Here is an 18,957-nt window from a genome sequence, read left to right on the forward strand (position 1 = left end):
AATGGGCCAATTATTGTTTTTATTTTAAGGCGATACAACAACATTGGCGTCCAGAGCTTTTTTTTTTTAGTAGACTGCTAGCTCTGGACAGTGTTCTCTCGTTACAGAGTACACTATCCAACACCGGACAGGTATCTGTAAGGAGCTCCAAGGAAGAGGTAAACTAAGAGCTGGTAGCTGGATTCGAACCCGAAATCTCTGTGTGGGAATCCAGTACTCTAATCACTTCCCTGTAATGGGTCAATTATTAATCTAAATTTAGTGAAAGAAGTTCAAATTGTGATGAAAGATATATAGTTTTACAATTCCTGTTCTTTCACTACTGCTATGTCTAATCCCAATTTTACATTAATCATAAAAAAAAAAAAAATAATAATATTTCTATTTTAATAAATGGTTCAATTTATTAATAAAAAATCTCATTTATAAATTCCTTTTAAGTATTGTATGAAATTTAAGTCAACCCTGTTCTGTAACCTAACATAAACCTCCTTACATACCAATCTAAGATGGCGGTTCTGTGAGTGATTTTTGTGATAGTAGTGAATATTTTTGCTTAAAATGCTTCCCAAAAAAATCAAATCAGTTGCAGAAAACTATGAGATAACTTACGTAAAACTGACTAGTATAATAGTGGTAACTAATCAACAACGTTGCCTAGCTTTGGCTGTTATGGGAACAATTAGTAAGTAAAATATACATCAGAAGAAAAGAAACATTTTATTAATTAAAGTACCTTTATTTTTAATGTGCTAGAACTCAAGTTATTTAATATTTTTATATCTATAATTTTCATAATAGTCAACGGGTAGTCCTAAGTTTAATGTTTTTCTTCTGGATTATTGTTAGATTGCAGAATAAGTATAAAATTGAACACATGATTGAAATGGTTTTGCTCCCTCGTTTACTTGGCTAATCGCTAAACTAGTATCGATAAGACCTGAACTCGGGTGAAGACAACTTCTCTTGTACAGTAAATTTCTATATTCACACCAAATCCTTCATTAAACAATTAAATGAACTGGTAAAGTTCAGAAATACAGAATTATATTCTTTTTCGTCGATTCATAAAACTTTCTAATTACAAAATACTTCAGATAATCTCTGCTGAGATGAAAAACCTTCCTTGATGAAGATTAAAGTGAAAGGAAAAAAAAGGACATTGCCCACAAACCTCACCTCATCCATTTAGTGCTTAATTCGATCATTAGATTCTCTGAATCAAATCTTTCCCCTATGAATTAAGCTTCAAGTTAACACCATCACTAATTGCTCTCCGCGGACCTCAATTAAGACTTGAGGTTTCCTTTTCAGACTTCTACAACGTGTTGAGGTCTTTTTTTTACTGCTTTATCTTCCTCTTCTTGGAACAGCATTTTTCTCTTTTTTAGTTTATGCCTCAGTGAAAATCCCTTCTTTATCTTCCAAGACCTTCCATGATGTAGTTTAGAAATTTTGATTGGACAAACTTTATAGTGCGATTTGATATTATATATATCCATTACCAAATTAGTATAAAATTGGAACCTCTTTTGTACTGGAATGAATGTATAATTTTTGCGTTTAACATTTTTTCAGTTTTCTGAGAATAAATTAGATTTACCTTAAAATTGTATAAGCATAACTTCCGAGTTAAGAAGCTCCTAAATTGCGAAATGAGAAATAAACACAAATGTTAGAAAATAAATTACAGAAAGTTGGATAGTACAGGTAAAACTAAGACAAAAAAATTCTTCTATTCGAAAGTAAAATGTGAATACCACCAAGATCGTTTAGTGATCGTTTAGCTAAACGATTAGTCATCCATTGTAGAGTCCATCCATCAGTCTTTAGGCCATAAAAGTTGAAGCTACTATATTAAATTTTATTCGTTCATACATTATGTAAAGTGGGCGCCAGTTAACACCTTCATATTTATGTACAGTTTACATACATATAACAGCAGCCTATAAGACTATTATGATACATTAAATATTATGTTTATAAATTTAACAACGGCAACATTAAATGTAATTTAATTTGTGAAAACCACTTAAAATGGGAGTTTAAGTGCAACTTTTATATTCTATAAATTATTAAGGTTTATATAATAAAATTATTTTTATTTTTTTTATGTTAACATAAAATTTGGTTCAGTGGTGTTCTCTCTCTCAGACATTCTCTTTCGTGTCTTTTTTTTTTTATTGCAATAGCAATATAAGATTTCAATTTGCAGTGTTATTTCTTAATGTCATACTAACTTAAACCTTTTACCTTAACAACATCAGAATGCATTCCAATTCGCTAAAGTAGTCCGAGAAGTCAGAAAACGAATTCAGACACTTTCTGAACCCAGCGGGTCTTTTATTTGTTTTATTACTAATTAATGATAGAAATTCCTATCCAAATCTTAATCCTCGCTTATGAAAGGGTGTATCAGGAAGAATTTTTGGTATATACTAAATCTATAGATATTTATTTCGCAATTTCTTTTTACATTACTGATTTGAACATCCATCTCTGACATGTACATCCATTTGGCCGTTTCATTGTTCTTTGGTTTTAAATTTATGTGTGATATTTTGCAGCAAATTGATGCAATATTTCACCATGATCATGCCAATAAAAGAACGAAATTGATAGACCACCATGTCCATGAATATTTTGCATTTATGAGTTCTACTGAATACTAAATCAGTCCAATTTGCAAATCATATCCAACAATGAGGCTCTATTAGAATTTAAATAATGAAAAGATATCAGTAGTTGGGAGAATATAAATTTGTTTTGGAAGTTTCTCATTCACGCATTGTTTATTGCAGTTTGAGATGTCTTATCATAAAAAGTACAAGTACTTATAATATTATTTTTCATTAATAGCTTGTAAGTTTTGCAATTAGTCATATGTTTCCCCTACTTATCGGCCTTCTCTGGTCAATTGTTTACGCCAAGTTCATTTTTTTTATTAGTACATTTGTTTCCTTAAATTATGTTTTGGCAGTATGGGATTTTTCTGCTTTGTATTAGCATTATAATAAGTAATACTTTGGTAAGATGGTCATAAAGATTGTTTTGTAAAGACTATCCTGCTTCGCTATTCAGTTAGTGCATATGAAATCTTTTTTATTTAACATAAAGTTTGGTTTAGGTCCTTAATATGCTCTCCTATTTCAACTATTGCTAGCGTTTCACTCATCGTCAGAGGCTTTTCTAATTGAAGTTTTGGATAGAGAGTTCTCTAGCTTTTTCTACTTGTTGATTCATGTAGGAATGTAAAATTTCTTGAATTTGCCTTCAGTTGATTGTTTCAATATTCAATGAAAACTTTAAATCTCTTCAACTCGAATCTTCTTTGGATAAAAATTAGTGATAGTAATGTCTGTGACACATAAAATAAAAATTACTTGTATTTTATAATAAAACAAATACATAAGAATATATTTATGAAAGAAGGAGATTCAGAAAATCTTAGATATGTACTAACATATTCTTTATAAAATTACATGTATGTATCTTAGAAGTCTCTCACATCATTTTTCATTGTGATTCATTTTAATTTAATATTATTTCTTTTGTTTATGTACAAGTACAAAGTTAATGGCATTATTCTCTTTTGTTTTCAGTTGGTTAAGTCCAAGATCTGCATACTTTTACGAACTACCTCCTTCTGGTAAGTAATTTTAATTGTTATTGCAGTTAAAGTTTATTAACATATTAATAGTGAATTTTTACTCTTTAAACGTGTTGAAATCACGTGACGTCAAAAAACTTTAGCCCTTTGCAAATATTTTCTGTTCCTCACCAGAAACTGTACCGAATTTAGACAAGATTTTTGTTCGTTACTGAATAAATCTAGAAGATGTACACTACTGGTTAGTATTCGTCTTATAGTGATGGTTAATTGAATCAAATGTTTAAGTTTAGAAATATTTGTTGCTATTTAATAGACCCATACTAAATACATCATGTAAGCCCAGATAGTGTGTGAGGTGAAATATTGTGATATCCTCGTATCCACTTTGAATCTTTTTGATATTCTATGCACATTTGTGGCTCCCAAAAATGAGAATGTTATAATTTAAAAAAATAAAAATATTTACCATAAAGGCAAAACAAATAAAAGTTTTCTATTATTTGCAGAACGTCCAACGAAAAAGCGAACCAGTCTAACAAGGTTATTAAGGCATCTGAAAACACATCGTAAAGATAAATCATCTAATTCCAGAAACAATCATAGGGTAAGTTTTGTATTTTTATTTATAATGTATCCATACTAGGAGTCATTTTTCTTAGACATAATTTGGGTGTTAGCTTGGTACCAAGTGAAGGTTAGTGATGCTTCTCCATATAAGTTCTTTGATAAGAAGTAGAGATCGATTAAACTTCCTCCGAACTACATAACTACTTACTACCACTGCCTCCTTCTCTTCTGTTGGTTGCTTGGGTAACTGTTACATTGATTGGCCATATAAACTTGGCTTATACCAAATCTTTTGAACATATTGAACGCACTGGTTAGTGTTTTATAAAAATCTTCTTGTGTTGACCTGTTGATATAATAGTTATTTCAGATTTTATTTGAATATCCATTCTTGTCAGCTTAGTGCATAAAGATTGATGAGATTGGAGGTACTTCATTCAGCTCAAGGAAACAACTCATTTGCTGTTCTCATCAGACTTTTCGTTAAATTACTTTTGTGCGTAATGACAGATGACTTTCGAATGAGGCACGTTACGTGAAGCGTTGTGGCTGTTGCATTCAATATTGCAAACAACATATCTCTTGCTCTTTGTACATTCTATTTGCAAGGAAATAGCATAGTATTTGTTGGTAAGTGTAAGTACTCGAATATGGTTAGAAGACTAGTGCACTTCTTGGAACAGATCTTTTTTTATGTCATCCCCTGCATAGTTATGCAAATCCTGTAAATGTAGAGAAGTAGTTAGGTCATATAATAGGAGTAAACTAGATAAAAATCCGACAATGAAATGGCTTCCGCAAGGGAGATCTTCTATTTCTATTTCTAGAAGTTGTGTACAGAACACATCTGAATTTTTCTCGGTTCTGGCGTAAATGCGCCAGACCTCCTGGGATATTAGTATCTTGAGGAAGTCATAAGTATTTCATATCAGATTTTTTTTTTTGTTAAAGCATCTTGCCTAGAGCATTGATTGCCAGAATCTGTTGTAATGCAATCTCTATTATTTAATAGTCTAGAAGGTCTACTAGTTTTTAAGTACCATTTCTTTGATAATACTGGGCCTTGCTAGTGGTTTTAATACATGTTCCGCATAATGAATTCGCGAGAGGGAAGAGTAGAGGAGGATTGTATTGCCGACAGCGAACGATGTTGGTAAACTTTTTATTGTGCTAGATCAAGGCTTTCGAAAGTACCTACGTGTCTTACAATTTTACTGCCAACTTAGGGACTGCGTTCGCTCGCTGTCGCCCATAACCACTGCTGTTAATTCTCCCAATATATTTATATACTTAGATTGGAAGTTTTTTTTTTAGTTTTTTATGTCTAAAACTTCAAGTTTTTCGTATCTAGAATCATATCGAATTAAATGGGTAAAAGTTACGAGTTGTTAACCGTTAAAAAAATAAAATAAAATTGGAAGAGTCGCCCGATAGAGACAGAGAGGAAAGACTCTACTTTAAGAGATGAAATTCTTTTTTATTTCATTTGTTTTTAGTAAAACATGACCATCGTGACAAATCTTAGTATGATTACAGATTTATTAACTCAGTTTTTCAACTTTTATTAAGTTTTCCCTTCTTTCATTCCTTTAAAGATAATAATAATAAAATGAATAAATCTCTTTCAAGACCTCCTCTTTGTTCTGTCTCCACTATTTCTCTTCCCAATTTGAAGGAAAAGAAACACTAGAATTTACTCTTCGAATCATTTTGTTTATGTCTTCTTTCAAAGAGCCCTTTCCGCACTTATTGCAGCCAGTAAGTACACAGAAAGGAACTTTTTTTTAAAGGCAAAAAAATTCATTCCGTTTATTAAAATTATCAGAAATTTTTAACTTAATGGACTTCTCCATTGACATCTTTTTTTCCATTTATGATTAAAATGATTCTAAAATTTTATGAGTTATTTATTTTGTTAGAAATATATCAACTTTTCTTTATTATTATTATTAACTTTGTTGATATTAATGCGAATAGTCGTTGGCTAAATTCATTTAGTTTTAATCTGAAGTATTTAAGGCTTTAATTGCTGCTGCCAATCTGAACCTACCATTCAATTTATCCAGAGAATGTGAATATTACCTTATTTTAACTGGCATTAAACAAAAATATATCCATTATAAACCAATCGCGAGAATTTTCTCCCACCAATTTGAAAATGTTATTTAAACTCTTCTAGAATTTTTTATAGAAATAATTTCTTTTTTTCACACTCTCAAAGCCCATCAATTTCAATCGCGAGAATTTTGATGCACGCACTTAAAAGGATTGGACGTGATTTTTTACTAGTTATGTTACTGCATTTTACAATAAATGCATATTTTGATGACTCCGGAGTCAGAAAAAAATGGTTTTAGAAAATTATATATAGGTTTTTAACTTCAAATTAAAGTTTTTTAATTTCAAATTAAATTTTTTTAAATTCAAATTAAAGTTTTTTTATTTCAAATTAAACTTTTTTAAAAGCAAATTAAAGTTTTTTTATTTCAAATTAAAGTTTATTAATGTAATATGGAATATTTACAATAAAAAATGAATACTAACAAGAATAAGAATCAAGAAAAGTTAAATAAAGCAATTTGGACAAAGCATTTAAATGCAACGGTTGTTCTGCTACAGCCAGCGGTAGTTTCCTAGACATGTCAACGTAATAATTGTTGCAATCAGTAGAAGTAACAGTGGTCACTGATTCTTCAATAATCTGAACCAAATTTTGATTATTTTGTGGATCGGCCAGCAAATTTCGTGCAGACAATTTTATTTTTGAAAATACCTTTTCTATAGGATTTAACATGGGGGAATATGGTGATAGAAAAATTAACGTATGATTAGTCTCACTAATCTTTTCGCGCACTTCCCGAGTTTTATGGATTCTGGCATTGTCCAGAACCAACCATGCTTCTACGATGTTACTTTCAGCAAGTTTATTAAATAATCCATCAAGAAATGTAATAAAAACATTTGAATTTACTGTTGAGTTAGAAATTACTTGAGAATGTATAATACCATTTAAATTCATGGCTAAAATTAATGAAACGTTTCTTCCTCTTGTTGGAATTATTACATGGGCTGAAGTATTTATCCTCGATCGAGCTTTATTTCTGCGAAGATGATAGTTGAAACCGGATTCATCAATAAAAATTATTTTCTCATGTGTTTGTGGAGCATTTTGTGAAAAATTTAGTGCATCATTTTTGCGTTATCATATCATATTTCATAAACTTTAATTTGAAATAAAAAAACTTTAATTTGCTTTTAAAAAAATTTAATTTGAAATAAAAAAACTTTAATTTGAATTTAAAAAAATTTAATTTGAAATAAAAAAACTTTAATTTGAATTTAAAAAAATTTAATTTGAAATAAAAAAACTTTAATTTGAATTTAAAAAAATTTAATTTGAAATAAAAAAACTTTAATTTGCTTTTAAAAAAATTTAATTTGAAATAAAAAAACTTTAATTTGAATTTAAAAAAATTTAATTTGAAATTAAAAAACTTTAATTTGAAGTTAAAAACCTATATATATATGTGCGTGCAAATGTTGGGTAAAATTATACAAAAATTTGAAAAAAAAAATTGCGTAAAACTCGTAACATCATATACAGTTTTGGCTACCATCTTGGGACTCAATTCCTAATTTTGTAATGGAAATTCTTCAACCGTCAAGTACCATCAGTGTTAGAAGTTTTTAAGTATTCTGAACTTTTTTCTAAGATAGTACCGGTGTTTATCTTGAAGTTCGCATTAACTCAATACATCGAAACATTAATCTGCTAATTTTTTTTACAATTTTCGCCTTCGAAACTTAAACTAACAGAGTGTATTCTGTTTAAATGAAGAGTACCTATGTAGAAATTATAGTACATACATACATTTCCTTATTTTCCTTCGCTGGTTTAATCAAATGTTCAGTCGTTACCAGAATTTCTTAGTTGAATGAAAGAAATTTGGTGTAAAGCAATTACATGACTTCTGTTCCAAATATTTAACCAGTAAAATTTTGTTAAAATTTCTAATAAATTGCTCTGTTTGTTAATAAAAACTGTCTGTCTGGTAGGACAGTTGTGGAAGGTAATAATCTGTTTTTTCACTTTCAATGTAGGTTTGCTAAAAAGTTTGACGCTGAAGAGCAGTGAATACTTCACAGAACTTCTTTGAAATCAATGTTCTTGTTACACCTTAACATGGCTGTGAAAACAAAGACTAAAAGGTATCTGTTTTTATGCGGAAAATCGTAAGTGAGTTACATTAAATACCGATTAGTAAGTCTTTTTCTAAGATTAGAATTTGGGACGCATCCAGTTCTCCTTGGTCTGCAGTTTGAAGAGCCTTGTTTTTATCAGTTCCTTATAGTTCGTGTAGGAGAAACCGCAAATCCTTTTTTGAGTTTCCCTAACATCTCTGGTTTTAAAATATCACGGTTACTTCTTTTCCTTTCAAAGTCTGCGTAGAAGTTGGAAGGTGGGACTCTGCACTTATCAAGAAGGAAGTCCTACTGCTATGTCTCTTCAACTAAAAAGTGAGATGACCTTCGGGACTGCCTCCAGGTATTTTTCCACTGGTCGGAGTTGTGTAAGCAGGATGACCGCCCTAGAAGCTCCCACACTGTCGCAAATTAAGAATTGGAATCTTAACTCAAAAGAGGAATTAGCGAGAAAGTATACCCAATATTTTCTTTCTTAGTATAAAATTTTAAGTACGTTGGACCCATCACAGATTTTTTAGTTTTTGGAATAATTTATACTAGTTGTTATGCTATGTGCTGAAGGTAATATTTTGTGGTGACGAAAAGAAGGTTGTAATATTTATGAAAGTAGGATGGGAATGCCAGAATTGAGAAAATGAAACAATATGATAGATGTTTAGTAGGTTGGATTTCCGCGAGAGTGAGTAGAGCTTGGGGCTGGGTAGTGCAGGCAGATAAGTACGGCCGAGATAATAAAGCTAGACAGTGAGAAAGTGTACATATCGTGGGGAGTTTCGCTGTCAAGGGAGGGCGCGCTACTGTTCTTCTTTCATACTACGTGTACAGAATTTACTATATTTTATAGTAGTAAGAAGTGTTCATCTCTCTTTGGGCTTGAAGGATACCCTGGTACTATTGTGAAAGGAAGTGGCATCAGGGTATGAGGCACCAACGGACAGGTTATATACGATGTAAAAGTGAGAAGGTAACTCTTAACAGAAGAAAAATGTTAATAATTCATGTTAGGGGGTGGTTTCTTGTTGATTTCTATTTTTTATATGGAAGCGAAAAAATAATGAAGTTTTTATAATTAGAAGAAGAATGACGACAAGGATATACTGATGGTAGAGGGAAGGAGCAGTCTCCTTGGAACTAATGGTGGTCCGGGGACTGGCTGCTGCACCCTTGCTGTTCTGTCAATCTTCCAGCAGGGTTGGAGAAGAGTATATACACACAATGACACACTAACATAGCCGGCGCCACGTCATCACATCTAGAGTATGCTGTTGGGATCTTATTCCAGAGTGTTACGTCATCACTGCTCCTAAACTAGTATAGCTGGGCCCCCCACTGTAGTAACGCCCGGTGAATAATAAACAATGTGGCGAAACTAAATTACATTCGCTACCCTCACTATTTCTCATCTGTTTTATCGCTTATCCCCCCTCGTCCCCCAAGTAGCTAGCGTCCAAATTATCTTTTATATAACTTTTTGTACTAAAAACTTTTATCTTAAAAATAGTTTAGCCTGGAACATGCAGGTGTTCTGTCACTCTGGAGGATAATCACTTGAATTTAGTCCCCAAATTCCAGATTTTAAGTTTGTTTTTTTTTGTTCAATTGTACGTTTTAAATCAATCATTTGTATTGATGCATTGTTAGGCAGTTTAAGACAAAACATTGATTAGAATGATTTTAAGTTACTATTACAATCAATCTACGTGAAATGGACTGCTAATCTTCATTAAACAAAAATATTTTATTGATAAATATGTCTGCGACATTGGATAAAGCAAACAAGTGTAATATCTTTGAATTGTTATAATTTACACAATTCACCGACTTTCAATTACAAAAATGGAATTGTAATCTCTTTTAAGGAGAATTTACTAGAAAGTAAAGTATTAAATACCCTGATTCTACAAATAATGCGTGATTAAAAGTTTTCCCCTTGAATATTAAATTTCGTTATAAACAAATTTCTCTCTTAATAACTACCATTGTTGCCAATTAGTTTCGAACTGCTTAATTAAACAACTTAAGTCAGAGCAGCGCAGCACATAAATTTTGTACATATGTTAACTATAAAGTACGTTGTTATAAATTTCTTCAGTGAAAAAGATTTATTTCCATTCTCGCTGATTTCTGGATGACGGTGGGTTTGCAAAAGTTAAAGCTAGGCATAAACTATCCTGTTAGCATATTTCTGCAAACTAATTAAAAACTGACTTAATTTATCCAAATCTAGCTTTCTCTTCATTCATGCAGTTTATTTAGGGTTAAAAAGAAAAAGATTTAACAACTCTAATACTGCTTATATTGAACAGTATTATTTTATTGTGGGGGCTGCTTTGCTAAAAGTTGAGTGATACTTTTTGGCAAAATGAGCTAAAGAAAACGTGAATCTCAGTTAAAGATAATTTTCTTCCACAAAATTTGAGATGAACTTTAAATTTGGAATCAAAAATATGGCAAAATATGGGACAGTGAAAACCAGCAGACTGTTGAAGTCTAGTTTGATACACAGTGCTTGCTTAAAAGATGTTCTCTCCCAGTTCACATCAAATATAATAGACCTAAAGAGAAACAAAGGCTTTGAAGATTTCAACAGAATCAAATTGAGGCCATTTGACTGTCAGAAATTTAAGGAAATTAAACTCCCGGGTTATTCGCAATCAGAATCAACTAAATAAATTTACAAGCCAGTTTAATTAATTTATTGTAATTACAAAAATGTACAAATACTTCACATTTAATTTTTTTTTAAATAATTTTTCTCAATTTTTGCTCTGTGAATTTTTATTAATTTAAACATTTCTGAAATTAAAATTAAATTTAAAAATGTAATTAAAATTACAAATTCTTACATTTACAAAATATCTCTTGATGTTAACAGGTGTGTAGCCCAGATGAGCCAGCCATGTCTGCACCTTTAACAGCTGACTACGATAAGATGAGATTGTTACACAAAGTTGGAAGAGCTACTACATTTGAAGAGACTATTCATAGGGTAAGTACACACGATCTTCTGAAAATTATATATTAATCTTAATATGTATTAATATAACACTTAATATTTAACAGTTTTAAAACTCAGGTTCACATTACCGACAAATTATCCCAACTTGTAAATGCTCGGAAACACTAATTCTTTATAGATTCAATGTTTTGTCTTGTACATTTTCATATCACAGTAATTGTGAAATTAAAGTTTGAACTTGTAGGGTCATCTATTGTTGTAAATGTAACAATTGTATTAATCATATCATATATGAAAATGTATAACTTTGTAAAAGGTGGTTTCCAATGTTTTTGTTTCAAGTTTTAGTTGAAGCCAGTTTTTGAAAAACAAATCTGTTTAAAAACAGAAAATAAAAATCAAGGTTAAGGTTCGAACTAAAGGTGAAGTGAAATTTCGAAGCAGGCAGATTTTAATCCATAAAATGAACAAAATCTTTGTTCAGAATTGTCAGTCCCGATATTTCGATTTAATTATATTTTTATCAGCGTTTTTCTGCCTTAAAATGAAAAAGTAGGAACTGTTTTTTTGAAAAAGAACTAGGAAGACCAATACCGCAATTACATTTTGTATAGCGCGAGTAACATTGCCTAAAAGTTACTCTCAGTCTGATTAGAACGCAATATCTTGTATGTTTTAATTAAAATCTGAAATCTAATCTAAAATTAAATTTGTTTCAGTTAAAGGTGCAGGAAGCTTTGAAAAAGAAAGAAAGAATCGATCGGGAACACGAAGAGGTAAGGAGGAGGTTACACATTAATAATTCATTTAATTTGGAGAGAGATGTCAATAGAAGATGCTACATCTAGAAATATTAATATTCCGCAGTTGTTAGAAAATTAAAACTTTCATTCTCTTGTAATGAAAAAAAAAAAACGGTTAAATGATTATAGATTGCTTTTGTTGGATTTTCTTTGTCTATACGTATTAAAATGATCTTATAACTTTTGGCTGTATCTGTTCTATAGATCTTTTCTACTTAATCTATCTTCTATTTTTGGGTGCAATACTGAACTAAGTCATACCTAGCATTAATCGCATTATGTTTTCTTAATCATTTTACTGAACATAATACTTTGTGTACAGATGGATAAGTTTTAATTGCATAGGCGGTCAGGTAAACAAAACTCCATCAAACTAGTGTATACGTTGTTTAAAACTTGTGGCTAAGATTTAATTGAATTAGCAGAAGTTGTTAACATGTTATACAATTGGAAAAGTTTGTTTAAATGACTCTAATTATCTAGGATGAAACTTGTCGTGGTCTCGATTCGTATAACTAGTTTTCGTTTTAAATTCTTTTCTTAGTTATTTCATCTTTTTTGCAGATCAGTTTCTTGTGGTACTTTGTAAAGATGTATTAAAACTACATTCCGGTTCGAGTTTTTTTTTTTGTAAACGATACATTACTTGATGTTTCAATTAAAATATGTATTACACAGTAATGATTAACAATACTAATCTGAAAAAAAATATAGATTTTAAAAAAGCCCCAAAAAATATAATGAAAATTATAATTTTAAAAAATGAACTTCTAAATAATAAAAACAGGTATTGCTCGTAATCAACAAAAACCTTAATCTTCTCTAGCATTTTCCATTGACTAAATCTTAATCTACCACTGACAACACTACGTGATCTCCACAGAGCGAGAAATTTATGTCGAAATTGCCACTTTTGGTATTGGTCTATTGGTCTAACCATTTTCCGACTTTGCACAAACCAAGAGAGCATCTTACTCTTCCATATTAAAAATTTTTCGAGAAGCTTCTGCGGCTAGAGATCTTATGTTTTTACTCTTACTTGAATAAATGCCAAAGACGCAACAAATAAATTAACTTTAATACTTTAGATTTGCCAACATAAAAACGTATAGCCTCAAATTTTCGTTCGTTTCTAATAGACTATAGTACTTTCTACCCTAAATGCAACTGTTCATCCGTGAGATCAGAACTTTCCTCCAAACAGAAATAAAAGAATGGACGAATTTATGCTTCAACCCTAAACTTTTTATTTATTTTTATAATGAACTTGATGAAACATTGTTTAATAATAATAATAAGAATTTTGAAAGAAATTAGTCAAGCTTTCAGAAATAATTATTTTTAAAATAAATCTACGAGAGGGCTTTTCTAATTTAGAAATAATTTTTATAAATAAATAAAGTTTAGAAATAAAAATATATCTAGAAAACCAGTTGTCAGTGACAATTTATAAAGTGTAGTCTGTACTTTAAGCTGTCTGTCTGTTTCTTTTGTCAGAAAGAAGTGGATAAAAAAAAAATGTAGAACTCAAGAAAATCCTACGTGTCAAAATGAAGTGAAGATATCTCTGTTGAATTTTTATTTTTAATTTTTTAAAGAGAGAATTGTGTTATAGGTTGCTATGGTTATGTAATGTGTGCCGTATATAGTTAATAAGGCAGTGTAATAGACAGATGACGAGCAGACAAAAGCAGGTAGCTAGCTGGTGATGCGCGCGATTTGGTGGCGATCTGCTGGCCTCTATTGTGTGTTGATGAGCCGTAGTGGCAGAGTTGTTGATTTCCTACTATGTGTATTGGACATGCCTGGATGCAAGTGACTGGCGACCCGATCTGCACCAATCCAGTCACTTCATACTGTCAATTAGCTCCAACATATCTCTCTCTCTCGTATGACCATTTCGCCGCCCCATCCTACCACTTAAAACGGCCATCCCTTGCAGCATGATATAACTTGTCGGATATTACTTTTCCCTCGATTATTTAGAATGCTATTTCTGTAAGTGATTAAAGTTGTTTGGTCTTTATAATAAATTTCTCCATTAACACGTCCTTTTCAAAATAAAAATATGTATTATCAAGATATGATTGACATTTCCAATCGTATTTATATTAGTGAGCCTCTGTATTTACTTCTAACACAGTTTTGCTTATTGAATTTCAGCAATAGGTTGTTTGTACAATAGCGTCGTAAAATCACTCGAATCACTTTATCCCATTTAGAGAGATTTATATATATATCTAAATAAATTGTATTGGATGTGTTTTGAATGATGGCAACGTGTTAAAAAAACTGCAAAGATGCAAATAGAATTTGTTATGAAGTTGTTCTGCAGTCCTTTGTTTTATAGACTTCAATAAAACAGAAAAATTAGCAAACCACTCAGCACTCTGATAGCATCTAAATTCACGTTCGAAGCTGCTGCAGAAACCAAAACAAAGGTGTGAACATTTACGTGGTTTTCTCTTGCTTCAATTCTTAAGATTTTTATTTCCATTGTTCGAGTAATCTAATCTACGTCATTTCTACTGACAAACTGAAGTCCTCTCCCTTTATTTAAATTCAGTGAGATCTCAGTACATTCAGAAATCCTTGTTACTATCTTATTGTTGATTACCAAAGATGGGGGAATAGTTTGGTATTTTTATATTTAAATTTTGGTACTTTAGGCGTTTTATGTTTTTGATTAAATGAATAAGACTGTTATTGTAATAAGTTGATTAAAAGTTGGAAAATATAAAAGATTGGTTGTATAGACCCGACCGGGTGGAATGTCTGTGACCCAGATCTTGCGGGACATCCGTGCCGGTGTATTGGTCGGCTCCAGTCACATCTCTTCACCTGGCGGCGGTGGAGCTTCCTCTAGGCAGGCCGCCTCCTCCGCCGCCTCTCATCCAGATGATACTTACATGTATGACGATGAGATGTCAAGATTGGGACAACAGCATTGGTACGATGAACCGCCTTATGAAAGTGATCCTGAGGATTTCCTAATGCAAGCTGATCCAAGCCCACCAGCCGCTGTTACATTGCACAATTCAAGGTTTTGTATTAGTTCTTTTTATTTTTATTTATTAATTTCTTTTTTTAATCTCACTTTACATATTTTTAAATTTTTCTTAAACTGTGGATCAACGGAGTAATGTCGATGTTGAAGATTGTTAAAGTCGGTAAATTTTGTTACAAATAATACAGTGCTCCAATTGTCGCTAGAACATTAATAATTTTTTATATTTACTTGGTTGATTACTGCAGTTTGTGAAAAGCTATCTTTAGATCTAATTCTTAACTTAACTTCCACAAAAGAAGTTATACTCGACTTGAGAAAATTCTGGGACCAAGTTCCATCATATTTCATTTTTCCTGGTGGATTAATAAAAAATAATAATCATTTTTTTACTTTCTCATATTTATATTGATGAATAGTTTCTCGAAATTATATAAGTTCGCGGAGGCAAAAAGGTTTAGAATAATAACAATAAAACAGTGCTAAAAAGTAATGTTCGTGTTTTTTGTTTTATTAATGTAATGCAATAAGTTTATCCTTAATTTTCCATGTTTTGCTCAGTTGAAATTTGAAGAACTTTATGAAACCAATGTGCAAAGTGTATTGCTTTAAAGAAGTATTTATTGCTCCTTTTTTTTCCCTACGTCTTTGCGATATTCTTCTTCAGTACATTTTAAAAACATTATTTTATTACAGATTATGTTTTACAATGCGCGGAGGTGGCGAAGAATGTTTTGGTAGCGGAGGAGTTGCAAGAGGCAGTGAGGTTAGCGAAGTCATCTCATTAAGATCTGCTGGAGATATATCTTTGCCATCACAACAGAGAGCGTTATTGGTACCCTGTCATACGGCTAGATCCAATAGAAACAATCGAGAGAGTGGTGATTATGCTGCATCAGATGTAAACAGTATATGTTCTAGGCTGTCCTCGCTGTCGATGGAGACCAGCAGGTCGGAACATTTAGAGATGGATGTTTACCATAGACTCAGGCCTTACAATGTAAAGTTTATTTTTGGTACATTTTATATTATTTCATTTATTTCGATGAGATACAGAAGCAGTTAAGCCATTTTGCATGCATTTTGAATAAGTTGAAAGAAAAAATATATAGTGCGAATGATTCTTATCCTATAAACAAAGATTGCTGATTGATAGAGTAATCATTTTAAGGAGCTACGTATCTATATAATAATTTATATATCTGTGGAATTTCTGCAAAGTAAAGTGTTTGAGTAATTGCAGCTTTCTGGACGTATGATTTTTTTCAATTCCTAAAGGGACCATAAAATAATTTTCTTTTTATAGTTACAATTTAAAAAGCTTATGCTTTTAATCTCAAATATTTTTAAATTTCTCTCTTTATTTATTCACAGTTTTTTTATACTGTTTATTACTTAGTAAACCGTTTTTTTTTTTCCTTTTAACCATAAAAATGGTTACCTTCTCTCTCCATTTATGATTTGTGATAAATACGGTAATTATTTCTAAAGTATTATTTCTTGTGGGTTCTTTTGTGGTAATTTTTCTTTGTGGACATAAATTTTTTTTCAGTAATTTTGTTTTGTTTCATTATTTAAAATGAATAATGAGTTTATTATATTTTATTTTGTTTATTGCAATTACTTGAGCTTCAAATTCTTTAAAGTGGATTTATATTACTCCTCTAACTGTCACTTTACCACGGTTACATCTTGCAGTTTTTCTATAATTTTCATTTATTCTTGATGAATTATTATTTGATTTACGTAAATAATAATAATTTAAAAAAAACGAAGTTAAGCATTATACATTTTATTTGAATTTTTTTAAAACATTTTGTACATTTTTTTTTTAAGGGAGGAGAGCCAGCTATCTCTCCTGGACACAGTTCCGATTACGCAGAACACGATGAATTAGTGTCATTACAGCCAAGATGTGGTGAAGTGGTATCTTCGAGTAGATCACGAAAATGTGGAGACTCCAGCAGTAGTAGCAGCAAAAGTCTTGGCCGACGTCACCACCATCATCATCATCACCATCACCATCATGTACACCACAGGCAGCCCAGGCCTCATCATTCATCTGCAGAAAGTCTACCGTCTGCTTCAAGTTAGTACTCAATTAAACTTACAAGTAAAATTAATTGATAAGAAGTAGCCGATCAATTAGCCAGATAAAAGTCAATTACTGCGTTCATGATTCCAGAATCTGTAGCTAAGAGCATTAAGTACTTTATATGTAATTCTTCTGAGAATGAGACAAATTCAGAGGCAGCACTGAAGATCACATATCCGGAGAAAGATAAATGCCAAAACTTAAAACTATATAACTGCGGAGTCTCAAAACATAGAATAATAATAATAATCCTATTTTTTAATGAATGCCTGATGAACATGAACAGGGGTAGCTTAATATCTAGTCTATTCTAGACCTAGACGGTCAGAAAGACTAGACATCAAAATACCCGCCTCCAATGATCAATCTCCATAATCTTTTAGATTGGTTAGTAAGTCTCACTTAAATTCTTTGCCTGAACTACATAATGCAAAGCAATGGGCATGGTTCGAATCGCCAACTGAAGGAAATATCAAGAGTATCGGCATCATATAAAACCAGTGTATAAATTCATATCAAAAAGCATTTTTGACCATCTCTCCAATTAATGAAACTATTTTGATATTTCTCAAAAGGAGATTGATTTATCTGTTAAATTGAGACATTGGGCCTAATTAGCCAAACAAGTGTAGCTTTTCTTCTGGAGGATCCTCGGTTCTAGATTAGATTAGATGATTGTAATTTAAATCTTTAAACAGGCTTCGATAATGTTTCGAGGACTGTTTAACAACGGTTCTTCATTGGCAATAAAGAGAAATTAAAAAGAGAAAACCAAAATAAATGCTTCAGTATCTGTTGTTAACTTTCTTAACCAGATACATTATTAGAAAATATATATATAATATATACTTGTTTTCCAATCCTTAAGATAGATAAATAAGCTCCTTTTACTTGAGAGAACACTGTCCGAAGGCCAGCAGTTCACTGGAAAATTAATATAACAATAACAAATGGTAATGAATAAAACCAAAATTAATTTTATGCTTTCGTGCGATGCACACTAATTTTGTCTCTCTATACATTTTTTTTTTTTTTTTTTTTGTTGTCATTCATTTAGCGTGTGAAGAAACATATTTAGTTATACATATTCTCATAACAGTAGATAATTTATTTTCCATTGAATACAGGTACACAGGCATTAGTGTCTAACATGGAAGAGTACAGCCCACAAGGCGGAGGCCCTTTAGTACCTTTAGCAAGGGCGCTAGTGGATGCCCAACCAAACCACTATGATCCGGATGCTCTACGTTTTAAGGTATTATTGGAAAATATATCAAGAATATTTACGTTTATCCAAGTCTTAGAACGACTTCGTAGTATCACAAGTAAGCTTTGAAAGTTATTTCATAAATCAAACGTTAACGATGTACTAAAATTACTATTTAGATGATCGAGTTACTAAATCTAGTACTATCTATTATTACAGTATTAACTATCACATAATTTGTCCATAAACTCAAATTGTGCATTTTTAAATTGTTTATAAAAATGGCCAGTAGGCCATTTACTTTTTCTTAGAGTTAGCGACTGAAATCAATTAAATAAGAAAAAGTGTATTTTATGAATACGCTAAGCCCAAATACTTGCCACTCAGCGATTTATTAATGTGCTTTGATAAATATGTCGCCTTTGGCTCCTGAGAGATTCCAAAATCATTGAAAGAAGTGTCTATATCACATTTCCCTAAAGAGGTTTTGAGTAACTAAT

At 31.2% G+C, this 18,957-nt stretch overlaps 1 protein-coding gene across 4 annotated transcripts in view; it reads left to right on the forward strand.

Moving 5' to 3' along the window:
- Nucleotides 1-18,957, forward strand: part of SKIP (Shal K[+] channel interacting protein) — a 352,744-nt gene that overhangs the window by 328,388 nt on the left and 5,399 nt on the right. For 2 of the 4 annotated variants that reach the window (XM_074122720.1, XM_074122722.1), the window contains 8 exons: nucleotides 3,603-3,649; nucleotides 4,120-4,217; nucleotides 11,262-11,375; nucleotides 12,065-12,121; nucleotides 14,905-15,191; nucleotides 15,852-16,155; nucleotides 16,992-17,244; nucleotides 18,378-18,505. In XM_074122720.1, coding sequence (XP_073978821.1) covers nucleotides 3,603-3,649; nucleotides 4,120-4,217; nucleotides 11,262-11,375; nucleotides 12,065-12,121; nucleotides 14,905-15,191; nucleotides 15,852-16,155; nucleotides 16,992-17,244; nucleotides 18,378-18,505 — 1,288 coding nt within the window. Of the gene's footprint in view, nucleotides 1-3,602; nucleotides 3,650-4,119; nucleotides 4,218-8,281; nucleotides 8,383-11,261; nucleotides 11,376-12,064; nucleotides 12,122-14,904; nucleotides 15,192-15,851; nucleotides 16,156-16,991; nucleotides 17,245-18,377; nucleotides 18,506-18,957 lie in introns of those variants that run through there. The other 2 variants (XM_074122721.1, XM_074122723.1) reach the window with 2 other exon arrangements.

The sequence above is a fragment of the Rhodnius prolixus genome, unplaced genomic scaffold (genome assembly GCF_049639745.1).
Source record: "Rhodnius prolixus isolate KJV_2025 unplaced genomic scaffold, Rpr scaffold_8, whole genome shotgun sequence".
NCBI classification, from domain to species: Eukaryota; Metazoa; Arthropoda; class Insecta; order Hemiptera; family Reduviidae; genus Rhodnius; species Rhodnius prolixus.